The 12,748-nt window shown below is 40.4% G+C and overlaps 1 protein-coding gene across 1 annotated transcript in view; it reads right to left on the bottom strand.

Annotated features, from left to right (window-relative positions):
* Positions 1-12,430, bottom strand: part of LOC115809178 (uncharacterized) — a 40,278-nt gene extending 27,848 nt beyond the window's left edge. The window contains exons 1-3 of the mRNA XM_030770738.1: positions 12,394-12,430; positions 7,174-7,406; positions 315-422 (exon numbers count right to left, since the gene is read on the bottom strand). Of these exons, the coding sequence (XP_030626598.1) occupies positions 315-422; positions 7,174-7,406; positions 12,394-12,430 (378 nt within the window). The remainder of the gene's footprint in view (positions 1-314; positions 423-7,173; positions 7,407-12,393) is intronic.
* Positions 12,431-12,748: the final 318 nt, after the last annotated feature.

Raw genomic sequence — 12,748 nt, 5'->3', positions numbered from 1 at the left:
GTTGGTTTTGCTCTGCTTGCTCCTAACATCTCCCCAGTATCTGAGTACCTGTACTGTTCACATGAAGGTAACTGCCCTGTGTATGTTCCGCACATGCATCCGGTCTCTCATCCTGTTTGTGACAGTGAGTCAGTGTCTGACTAAACTTTTTTAACTTTTAAGAGTGTCGATATCACCAAAGAGACAAAGGTTCCTGTCCATAAATGGTTGATAAAATACGTTGATAATTAAACAGTATTGACCAAGATACGCCGGCGTTTTTCTCTTGAAAACGCATGAGTCAGAGATCTGTATTATGCAAAATGGATGCTTACTTTGGCAATACTCTCTTCTTTTGTGTAGTCGACGTTCTCGTACAGTTTTGCTGGAGGAAGGATCCATTCTCGCTTGTGCCGCCGTGGTTTGGCCGAGGCTTTGTAAGCCTGCAACAGAAAATGTACGGGCAGATCGTGAAAGGTACATTTTTCTTTTGAAATCTACGACCATATGTGAAACAAAGAGACTGTTACTGCCCCCGTAAGTTGTGTTTCACAGACAGTCAAGTCCATTCTAAAGAGGCACATCCTTCATGGCTCTGTCACAGCTGCGTCAGACAGCAGCAGCTTCTCATAAAACGCTTTCACGACATCAGCAGTATTTCGCTTTGAAAATGTAGTCATTTTTGTGCCAACTACAAATATTAATAGTCACGATATGCACAGAAATGACAAGAGAAGTCAGTCTTCATAGCCAACAATGACAAAAATAGTGAAAATTAAAAAGTATAGCACATATTTTAAACGGAAGGACTGACTCAAAGAATGAAAAATAAAAATGAAAAATGGTATCATGTAAAAAAAAAAAAAAAAAAAATTATCGTTATATTTTCATTTCAGCTGCTGATTTGCATGAGCGGAGCTTAACATGGGCACTGCTGTTTTGTGCTTACGGCATAGCTGCGAGTTAAATTCCATGAAATCATAATTTGTGTGAATAATTTCTCTTTACTGTTTTTTTTTTTGGTTTAAGTTAAATTTTTTGAAACAATGGAATTAAAATAGCAAAAACTACTATTTTGTTTGTTTTCCGACATCTGCGACGGTTTTTGTTTTTAGCCCTTTAAATTATGACTTTTTCTTTTTTTGGAGTATTCAGTTCAATGTCCTTTTTTTTTTTTTCCCAAACCCACTTTAGTCCTGTAGTGGCAAAGACTATGTCATTAGACTATGCGCTTCTAACGCTTTACTGGCCAGAGGCTGTCTAACTCTGTGCTCTCAGGTTCACTTTTGACATTCTGATGTATGAATACATGTACAGACCAGAGGCACACTAGGACACATCATCCATAGGCTTTTCCAGTATGATTCAACATAGGCCTAAACAGGCCTGCCCAAAATCATATATATATATACATATTTGTGATATTGATAAAGGTCTTAAAGAATGATTTGCTCTTTTTTAGTCTCTCTCTCTTTCTCCCTCTCTTTTTCTCTCCCTCTTTTTCTCTCCCTCTCTTTCTCTTTTTCTTACTTTACGCTGTCACCATAAACCTTTCTCGTAAAAGATGCTTTAGTGAGGGATTTACTGTCTAACATGACGGTACAGACATACATATTTGAATACAACCAGAGACAAACAAACAAACAAACAAAAAAAAGAATTCGGTTCCACTGTTTCTGCAGTTTCTATGTTATTTCTCTCTCCAGGTGTCTCTATCCACACGAGGGCTAGCCAATTGCCTTTAATAATTCTATTTAAATAAACATAACTCTTCTCTTCTAAGCATCAGTTGCAGTCAGAAAAAATCCAGGTTAACAGCTGGCGTGTGATGACATGTCTGATGTGTCCAGGTGTTGGGTTTTTTTCATGTGAAGGATAAAAATATGCCTCGGTGCTGAAGCTCATGAAAATGACAGGGGATGCAAAGCAGACCACGTCTACTGGACTGATAAAGAAAGCATGTCTGGATGAACAAGTCATTCGAGGAATAATTTAAATCTCTCTGACTGATGGAGTTACTTAGAGTTACTGAGAACTCCTGGATGGAAAGACAGAAGTATGCAGTGAGACGCAGACTGAAACAAAGCCTGAGAATATCGATTCAAATTCATTTCATTTTTGCTCAAAATGTAAGACAAGTTGTCATCTCATTATATTTGCATAGCATTTTCCCTTTCCATTAGAATAACTAGATATGAAGACATAAATGTGTTCAAGTTTTATATATATATATATATATATATATATATATATATATATATATTTTTTTTTTTTTCATATTTATGTTAAACAGGCACTCACCATAAACACACAAAGAACAATTAGGAGGAAAACTCTTCGAAGCCAGGAGGGAGCCATGGCAACTGTGAAGCCTCAGCGAAGCCTCAGTCTGTCCTCTTCCCTCTCGCTTGCCCTGTTTGTCTCTCCTGTCGTGAAGCTGGAGTCAGTGTCTGCTTTCAAAGCATGCAGATTATATCTGTGGTGCAGCTGTCAGTCTCTTGTGGGAACTGGGTTGGAAAGAGAAGCACCTGATCACACCCCTCTTCGTCCCTCCCTCTCCCTCCCTCTCTGTCTAGGTCACTGACAGAGCCCATTGACAGCCAGAGCTGGTGGCTTTGTAACTGACAGAGAATAGAGACCAATTTTAACCCATTAAACAGAAGGCCCTCCTAGTTAAGCCTCCTACAGGAGAAAAAAAACTTTCTAACAGAAATTTCAAAGAGTCTGAAAGAGGCCATCAGGGAGGTCTTGCGTAGGAGTCGTGGGAAACAGAGCTCGGATGTCTCTTGCTTCGCCTCTGACGCTAGATTTACAAACACCATCAGAATACTTATACTGAGACTGGTGTAGAAGTCGTTTTAAACTCTAGCTGAAGTCTGATATATATCAAAACGAAATATAAATGTATAAATACAAATAAATAAATATATTTATTTGTATTTATTTGTACATGACGTGGGAGTTTTACCAGAACAGCCCCTCTTAAAAGATCCTTTAAAACTGCTGAAAAGGCTGACGGGAAAGTGCATATCACAAGACAGAGATAAAGACAAACTTGCTTCATCAAATGCTGTTACACTGTTACTCTGTCTGTTACACTGTTACCCAGCAACTCTGTGTGTTTCTCTCATACTCTGTTCATTCTGTTATCCTGTTACACTGTCTGTTTCTCTCATACTCTGTTCATTCTGTTATCCTGTTACACTGTCTGTTTCTCTCATACACTGTTAAACTGATACTCTATTCGTAACGCTGTTACCCCATTACTCTGTTTTACTCAGCAGACTCTGTGACTCTGTGACTCCACAGATTTGGTTTGTCTTTGTTGTTTATGTCTTTCATCACAGTAATAATTATTATCCTCATCCCCTCTTTTCCAGTTGAAATCTTGTCTTATGTTTGGATTTCACGTTTCATGGAAGGCTAAGTATGATGAATGTCTTGGCATTACCAAAGCATTTTTGTCAAATTACAAAGTGAATCTGTGGGCAGAGTAATTATTATGCTTGATGTTTTTTTTGTACTAATATCAAGTTATGTGAGTTCGGGAAACCAAAAAAAAAACCTTCAACCCTTTTTGTTGTATGTTGCAACCCTTCACTGAGGTTGCATGATCATGGCATACTCATTGACCCGATGTGGTGGCAACACGGATAATTGCACCAATCATCATTGACCTCCACTGGCCACCGTGGCTGCCCGAATCAAATTCAAGTCACTAATGCTCCCTTACAGAGTGACCTCTGGGTCTGCACTCATCTACCTGAACTCACTAATACAGGCTTATGCTCCTTCTCGCCCACAGTGTTTCTCAAGGGAACATCGTCTGTCATTCCCATCCCAACACACGAGGCATTCACAGTCTAGACTGTTTTTGTTTACGGTTCCTCGATGGTGGGAACCAACCGGTCCCGATACCTAATACCTCTAACACCATAACATGCCTTACACGCACCCACTGCATTCTTCTCTCCTGCCTCTGTCTTGAAAGAAAACTTGCACTTATTGCTTGCACTTCAAGCAGATGTAATACTTCGCGCTTACTCATAGTTCTCTCACTGTACTGGAGCATGAATTGTTCCCCCACTTCTGCGTGGCTTTGGATAAAAGCATCAGCTAAATAAATAAATGTTTATAATAAATGTATGACAGTGTTGCAAGCTCACTAGCTGTATTTTGCAGAGATGTGAAAACTTAAGTGGACCCCATGAGAAGGTTTGTGTCGTGCCCTGGTTCTCCCTCCACCCCACTGCTTCTCTTTTTTGTGTTACTTCTCGGTACTTTTTGGTTTCCTTTGCTTAACCTTGGGAATTACATCATCATTCGCACCTTGTTTGGTTTATCTAGTTCTGTTCGGTTCTGTATAACCGTGCCACGGTGGCTCAGTGGCTAGCGCTGTTGCCTCACAGCAAGAAGGATTCAAATCCTGGGCTTTCTGTGTAGAGTGTGCATGGGTTCGAATCCCGGCCGTTCCTGTGGGCTGCCCACTGCCCTAACAGTGTGTGCTCACTGGTGTTAGGATGGGTTAGATGTAGAGGCTACATTTTACCGCTTAGTGTGTGTGTGACAAATAAAGTACTTCTTGGGGCAGCCCGTGGCCTAACGGTTAGAGAGCCGGGCTGGGTCGATTCCCAGGGCTGGCAGGAGAAACATCCACGGCTGAGGTGCCTTGGGTAAAGCACTTATAACCACCAGCTGCCCACTGCTCCTGCACCTGGTGGTTGTGTGTGCTAAGGATGGGTTAAATGCAGAGGTCAAAGTCGTTGCTCACTGCTGACAGTGTGTGTGTGCATTCACAGAGATTTAATCTTTAATCTAGAAGTACTCCTAGTTTTCTCTCGCTTGGTTGTGTGGAGTTGTATTGTCAACATGTTGCATAATCATGTTTTGCGTTTATACTATGTAAATCAACAGAAATGAAATTTCCTTCTGTGGGAAACGTTGGTACAACCCCTACCTGTGTCAGTGCATCAAATCGGCCTGAAGTTGGTCCCCAGGCGCCAGTGGCGGAGGCTTCCCACTGCTCCTAGCTCATAGTGTGTGTCTCACTGCTCTAGTGTGTGTGTGTGTGTGTGTGTGTGTGTGTGTGTGTGTGCTCACCGGTGTTAGGATGGGTTAAATGCAGAGGCTGCATTTCACTGCTCACTTCTCAGTGTGTGTGTGACAAATAAAGTACTTCTTCTTCTTCTTCCTTATATAAACATAAGAAATCTTCGGTCTAGCACATTTTAGCACATGTGATATTAAGATGTGTAACATTTATATCGTTTTGGAGATTGACCTTCCTTTTTCCACTGGTGCATGGGCACCGACGCTCATATGCCTTACGCGTGAAGGTGCGTGTTTCAGCCTCGTGGACACTAACTGGACAGTATGCACTGAAATAGACAGTAGTCTGTAGAGTATCTGTAGGTTACCCCGTAAGACAGTAGTATATGTTCCTGTTATTCTGGGCTTTTATTAAAAGTATTAGAGAGGATGTGTATTTGATATTTACGCTATCATCTGTATACTTAAATCTGTTTGCACTCTGTTCATATTAAGTCTATATTTGTGTTTTGTTTACTTTGTTTATGTTTGTAGAAACCACAAATCTCAATGCCACAAGTTTCACTACTTCAAGTTTACTCCGTGAAGTTCATGATCAGAAAGTATAAATAAAAGACCCCTGTACTGCACTAAGACCTGGTGGTGGTGGGGGTGTTTCTTACTGAAAGATGAAAAAATGGTAAATTGTTAACATTTGTCTCAGACATGGTCCCAGTATGTCTTACCTTATTTCTGTAGCTGACACTGCTAACTCAATAATAATCTGATTTACAGTTTGCTGTGTTTACACCAGCACAACAAAATTGTATGTCATCATCTCAGATATATTTTAATGTCAGATGTAATTGGGACCTACTGTCCTATTGCACGAATCAAGTAAGAAAGTCAGAAAGCTAGAGAGAAGCAGACAGTGATGCAGTACATATTTTTCCACAGTCACATAACCTGGAGAAAATGATCTCTGTACGCCATAAATTAGTCCTACAGCCCAGAGGGCAAAGCATAAATATCAGAGAGGGAGAGAGAATGGGACTATGAGTGAGGCTGGCATTTTGATGTTGAGGGCGTGTTGGAAAACGTTTTACAAACACCTAAATGTCAGGATGTTTTGCAAGCATACCAAAGTGTCCTACAGAGAATACCAAACTTCACACACATAAGTATGCACACCCACATACATTTACTCACTTCTGCCCACGCAAACACTGTTTACCACAACCGCCGAGTAAAAATAACTGGAATTATGAGTCATGGGCTTCATTTAACAATATCTTCCAACGTTTTTCATTAAATTTGTCCTTGAGAAAGTTCCTAAGTAAAAGTCCACGTCATGATGTGTTCTTAAACCTGAGAACTGTTCGCATCTTTGTTCTTAGAATTATTCTACCCCTGCTTACGCCCGGTGTCCGGCCCGCGAGCTCGGCAGACAACAGAATCCCAAGAAAAGGAATGAGTTCGGTTCAAACCTTTACTTGAGAAGCTCTGTAAAACTAACATACAAATAAAACATGTCAGTTGCCTATAAGAGTTCGGAATGAATCCATACATTTGCTGTTTGTGTGCATAATCGCGTACACATGAGACGAACTGAATACGTAGCGCTGAGTTTAGCTTCAGGCTAACTTACATTATAACTGCAATGGGCATGCTAACGGTTGGCATACACTAATTAAAGATTCAAAGCGGACGTTGCATTGTCTGTACTTGGTAAACAATTACAAGACAACCGAACATAAAATACTTACAGGTAAACGTTTTTTATGACCAGATAACAAAGGGAGGAGAAAAATGTGTCTGTTTATGTGGTGACTTCTGGACTGCCTACGTTCACATTACAGAGACAACTTAGCATGAAAGCCTTACTACAAATCAATCTCAACCATTAGGCGTCCGGCGACTACAACATTTTGTAACTAGACAACACAGTAATGATGAATCCCATCGTCCTCGTAAATTGAAAGCGCGTGTCAGTTGTTGCTCGTACTTTCACTGTTTGATCTCAGTAATACTTGCACTGCTGATTTCAATGTTTTTGTGTTGTTTTTACTTGAATGCTTCAGTTTGAAGTAAATAAATAAGACCTGTTTTCCTTAAATATGTTGTTTCGTTACAAGCCAGGATTCGAGAAAAGTTTCTGGAGCTTGCCGAGAATAAGGAGCTGTATCTGTAGCTGGCTTGGGAAGAGGCCCCGGGTGCTTCTGAGGTTTCAACATCTGAAGTCTCTGGGACAGCAGCCTGTACTTCTGGAGCTTCGGAGACTGCTGGCTCAGCTACTGCTGCCGCACGAACTGCTGGAACTACCAAAGTGGCAGCTTCTGGAACCATGGGCTCTGCAACTGTAGTCTGGAGAGTAGTGAAAGGATCTTTGGCTAAAACCTCTGTGGCAAGAATGGAGACAAAAGCTGATGTGTCTTTAGGAGCAGAGTCTAGGGACTGATGCTGTAGGAGGAACTGACATAGGAACCTCAGAGGTAGTGGGAATAGAAAGTCTTCAGGTGCTGGAAGCACGTTGACAGGAGCTGCAGAGGGGAACAGCAACTGGGAACTGGGATTTTAGCATGGGCAGCTGGACTATTGGTTAGATCTTGCTGAACAAGCTGACATTTGGGTCAAAGACTGGGTCTGCTCTCTTCCTCTTTCCCAAAGTTAAACAGGCCAATCCAGTGTGTCTCCAGGAGGCCTTGTAACAATGAAAATGCTGTTCATTGTAAACAGCTGCATTGTACACAGTGAAGAACGAGATCTCTGTACTTAGAAAGTATTTCATCAGTTTGACCATTTTCTTGGGGGGGGGGGGGGGGGGGGGGGGGGGTCATTTACTCATTACCTCTCCGTGCATCCAAATACTGGTGGCAAAGTTTTCTGTCAAGAATGTAAAGAGAGGCTGGATCCAAATGCTTGCAAACTTTATTTCCAAACAAACACTATCCAAAGTCGAAGTCAGAATGGGCAGAGTTTGGTGCACAGTACAATAAGTTTCTATAGACTAAACACAAAATCAGACATCAGGCAAAGGTTGCTACACAAGATTAGAGCTGCCAACCAGGAATGCAAACAGGGACAGGGAACAGGTTAGATGTGATGGTTATAATGATCTGGTTAAGTTGTTGACTGATGAGCTGACAAACAGGGCCCTGACTTGCCCGAAGAGAGGAAACTGGAGGTTTAGGCTCGACAGGTTTCAACATCACTGGTGATGGAACAAGGTTTTTGGAATCATATTTGCAGGGGATCACACACCAGCATGTACAAGGCGATCTCAGAGTGTCAGAAGATCCTTTAGCATAGCTCACTCGGCCTGCTGGTCCCATCTGACTATAAAAGCCAGCAGGGCTGCCACGATTAGTCAACACAATCAATGACGTCGACATCAATATTTTAAACTGACGCTTTGTTTTTTATTTTTATGAATTTACCTTTTTGATTTTTAAAACACTTCAATTCGACTCTATAGATTAATCGATAGAAAAACACTTTAGAGGCAGCCCTAAAAGCCAGACTGAAATGTAGTTCTGTGGTATACTGTTGGCTTTGAAAAGACGTTTTTGAGAATTGTGAAAATGAGATGAGATGACACTGACATCTCAGTTCAGCTGTGGTCTCTGGAGTTTTCGCTGTCTCCACAACGCTGCCCAAAAGCACCGACTTCACTTCTTCATGGGAAAAAAACAAACCTTTAGCATCAAAACTAACAATCAATCCAAAAAATATAGAAATGTGAGTTTTGTTGAGAAAGTTACCTATTTTCATCACTCTTCAGTTCCAAAACACTTACATTTGTCATACTGGATGAGAGAGAGAGAGAGAGCGTTAATTCCCATTTTCCCTCTTTAGATGGAATTTATTTGTTGGTAATTCACCACATTTCCCTGACATTTCCAAAGAGAAGGCAGATTAAAAGAGAAGGCAGATTAAAAGTGTAGAGAGAACACAGGGGGCCTAAGTGGTAGTTATGTCCATTTGGGCAGGTATTGTATTATGTGAGTTCTGAAGAGGCCAGCTTTTTAAATGTATTCCAATTTTAAGTTCACAGGTTTTCCACCACCAGTAACAAATTCATTCTTAATACTTAATGGCAGAAACAAACGTTAACATTTTAACATACTTTTCTTCATAAAAGTCATAAAACTAAAGGCAAAGAAACACAGTGCAATTTTGCTGATGTTTAGACGTGTCCATGAGACAGAACAGTTCCTTCTCCTTAGTGTGAATAATATGGGCGTAGCCTCTGAATCCATTTCTCTTTAACTCTCATACACTTACTCATCTTCTTAATACATCTGTAAACATAAGATCAAAAAAATACAAGCCAACCACAATATTCATCCCAAAGGAGTAACTTCTATTTTAACATAAGAATAAAGCCACTAGATTTAATGCTCACGATAGAGGTAGAGTTCATGAATGTTATCATGGAGGAACACAAACCACACAGGTCTCAGAGAACAATAATTCCTAACTATTTACTGAGTAAACACTAAAATAAAAGAGGATTTAATGCTCTGACTCTCCCCCACAGTTTTACAATCTTTACTTTTTACAATACTCTCAAAAGTTCCACTGAATTAAGTCACTTGAAATACTTCAGTGAATTCACAATCCCAGTCTGTGCTCTCAGAGCTGAACTAGACTGTGTATTTTCGGTAAAGATGGGTCACGTGTTGTGCCCGTTCTGTATTTCAGTTTCCTCCCACAGTCAAAAGTCCAAAGACATGCAGGTCAGACGAATTGAAGATATTAAATTGCCCTTAGGTGGGAATGTGTCTGTCTGGTGTAGTGTTTTCATTGGGAGACGGAGTGTTAGCCTATACCTCTGATAATGTTGTTGAGGTACTGTTTTTTGCAAAGGTTCTCTGTAGGCTAAACATAGCCTTCACTGCTGGATTACGCTGGTTATGCGCTTTACCATTAATCTGTCATAAAGCTGTTTATCAATAAGAACGCGTTGTTAGCGCATAGTTTACTTGTGGTTTGAAAACCGGCAGATAATTTTGCTTCGCTCAAGTAGCGTTCTTAATCTTTACATACGATTTGCTTTCAACACTTTCAGTTTTTAACTGTTTTACAAGATAATTATGATTAATAACTTTTTGCTGAGCCATCATATTTCCAGATATTGTAAACAGTATTTAGTAATAGTAAAGTAAATTAGAGCAGTAATGAAAGTAGTAATAGTAAATGGTTCATATAAATATAGTTTTCTATTTGTGATAACTGTTCATTCTTACATTACAGTGAATATACACTGAAAGCGACTAAAGTTTCTTTCATTTTTTTTACAATACATAAAATGAAAGATAAAAAATAACATCATAATATGCAAAGTGGATATGAACACAGAACACGCCAGAGACAGGATGAATATTATTTTAACAGACCAACAAGTCCAGAAAAGAGAGGAGACAAATGGAAAGATGCTCATATTTAAAATTAAGAGGAATACCTCCCTATTTTACACAACCACAAAACAAAGCCCCTTCCTACATAACACAGTTTGTCTCCCTTTATCAATAAAGTATCTATCTATCTATCTATCTATCTATCTATCTATCTATCTATCTATCTATCTATCTATCTATCTATCTATCCTTTGACCACATTTCTAGTTGTTCAGCAAAAGTTTAGCATGCAATACATTGATAGAATGCAAAACTGATGTCTGTGTCTTCATGGGGTCATTTAATTTGCAACGATGACAACATCTCTGCTGAGACAAGAATTAATAACTTGTTAAGTGTCATAAAGTTTTTTTAGTGCGCACGCGTGTGGCAGAGTGGACTTCCGGATTTTCTTACTTGAGTGTCAAAAAGTGAGTGTCAACTCCCTATTCCCTACCCACTATATAGTGTATGGTACATAGGACACTCACTAGGGGATAAGGGCAGACAGCTGTTGAAACGTTTCAGACCCTATTTGGATGTTACACTTTTACATCACAATTATGCACCTGATATTCATAATGCTTTGTCTCTGACATATAAACAAATGTCAGAACATATCCGTATTTGATTGGTTTGTGAAGACTTGCCTGCTTTCACAAGACAGGCTGCAATGCATCGTGGTCTTAGTCAATCTATGTAGGATACAACAGTTGTACCCTACTGTTCATGATGCATTGTGTGATACTTTGAGTGCACTATGTAGGGTATAACAATTCTCACTACACATTCAGACAGCGCTACAAAATGGCGGACTCACTATATAGTTCCCCATATAGTGAGTAGGGAGCGGTTTAGGACACAGGGAGTAATATGTTAATACATTAATATATGGCATTAAGTGATGCCTAAGTAATTTTGAGCGTATGCTGGCCCGCATAGCTGGTAGACTCTTTCCTCGTTTCCAGATCAGAAGCGATGAAAATTAGAGACAGAAGTATCAAGCTGTGCTCGCAGAACTAAGGGTTTGGTCGCTCCGTCAGTGAACAGATGCAGATTTGGCTAATCGATTAGTTTGCTACATTCGTGAAAGTATCAATTCTATCTGAAGATTCATTCCCGCTAATTACCGGAATAACTAACCTACAAATCTTCTTCTTGATTATCGCTTAGATAATCATTAAGAATTCATACACATTAGTGCACACTAAGAAAAAATGAAGTACATTTATTCATATGAAAAAAACCCAAACTCCTCAGCTGCAGCTCTTGGGAAAGAGTTGCACTCTTTCCCTCAGGAGTTCGCACATGCTGCTAGCTTGTGAATATGGGTGAATATCACACAGAAGTATCATGAATATGTTTCAAAATAAACTTCTTATCTCTTCATAAGAAAATCCATGAACTGTACAAATTAAATATCTTAATCATTTTTGCAATGTTTTATGGAAGCCCTAAGATGCCATGAATTTACATTTAATTTGGATTCCATTTTCTCCATTTCAGGTTCAAGTTCAAGATTGTTTAAAGCAATATCACTGTTTACAGTCTCAGAGGGCTTTACATGTCCACAGGTTTACAGCAAACAAAGCAGACAGAGCAGGATGGCACTCCCTGACTTATTCTCCATAGTGGGCAAGAAAAAACTCCCCCCAAAACCCAAATGTTATGGGGGAATATGGGAGAAATCTTGAGAAGGACCACAGAGAGAGAAGACCCCTTCATAACCAGACAGGTGTCCAATGGGTGCCAGCCCAGTGGGCAAATTGCAAACAACACGGAGATACTGTAAATGAAAACACACGAGTAGACAGAAAAAAAGAAAACAACAAAAGAAAAGCAGTGGGTTTGATCGAGGTAGGCAACACAGCCACGACAGCACACAGAGATGACCAGCCGCGAAGCCGGTGCAGAATCCGCGAGGACGAGGGGGGATCATGATGATGACAAAGATGACAGGGGGATGAAAAGGGGGGGGGGGGCGCACCTGAGAGGAATGCTCCACATTTATACAGGGCTCTCATGCTCGAACACACACACACACACATGCAGAAGATGAGGGAGGAAAAGGAGAGCATGAGTGGGGTACCAGAACTGAATAAAATAAATAGAGAGGGGCACGGAGACAAAGGCAGGCCGTCAGGCCGCCGACCTAAGGATGGAACCACTTCCAAGCAGCGAGGCACGGACATCAACCACTCCCACTGACAGAGGAGAACAGGTCAGTAACAGAAAGCAACAAAGTCAAGACAGAAAGCAGAGGGCAGGGAGAGGAAGAGAGAACTGTGAGAGGCATCTAAACCGGCAGAAACCAAACTACTAAACTTTTCCCGTGATAACGG

Source organism: Chanos chanos, chromosome 4, assembly GCF_902362185.1.
Source record: "Chanos chanos chromosome 4, fChaCha1.1, whole genome shotgun sequence".
NCBI classification, from domain to species: domain Eukaryota; kingdom Metazoa; phylum Chordata; class Actinopteri; order Gonorynchiformes; family Chanidae; genus Chanos; species Chanos chanos.
Note: the sequence above shows the minus strand (reverse complement) of the source record. Positions and strands in the feature narration are given on the sequence as shown.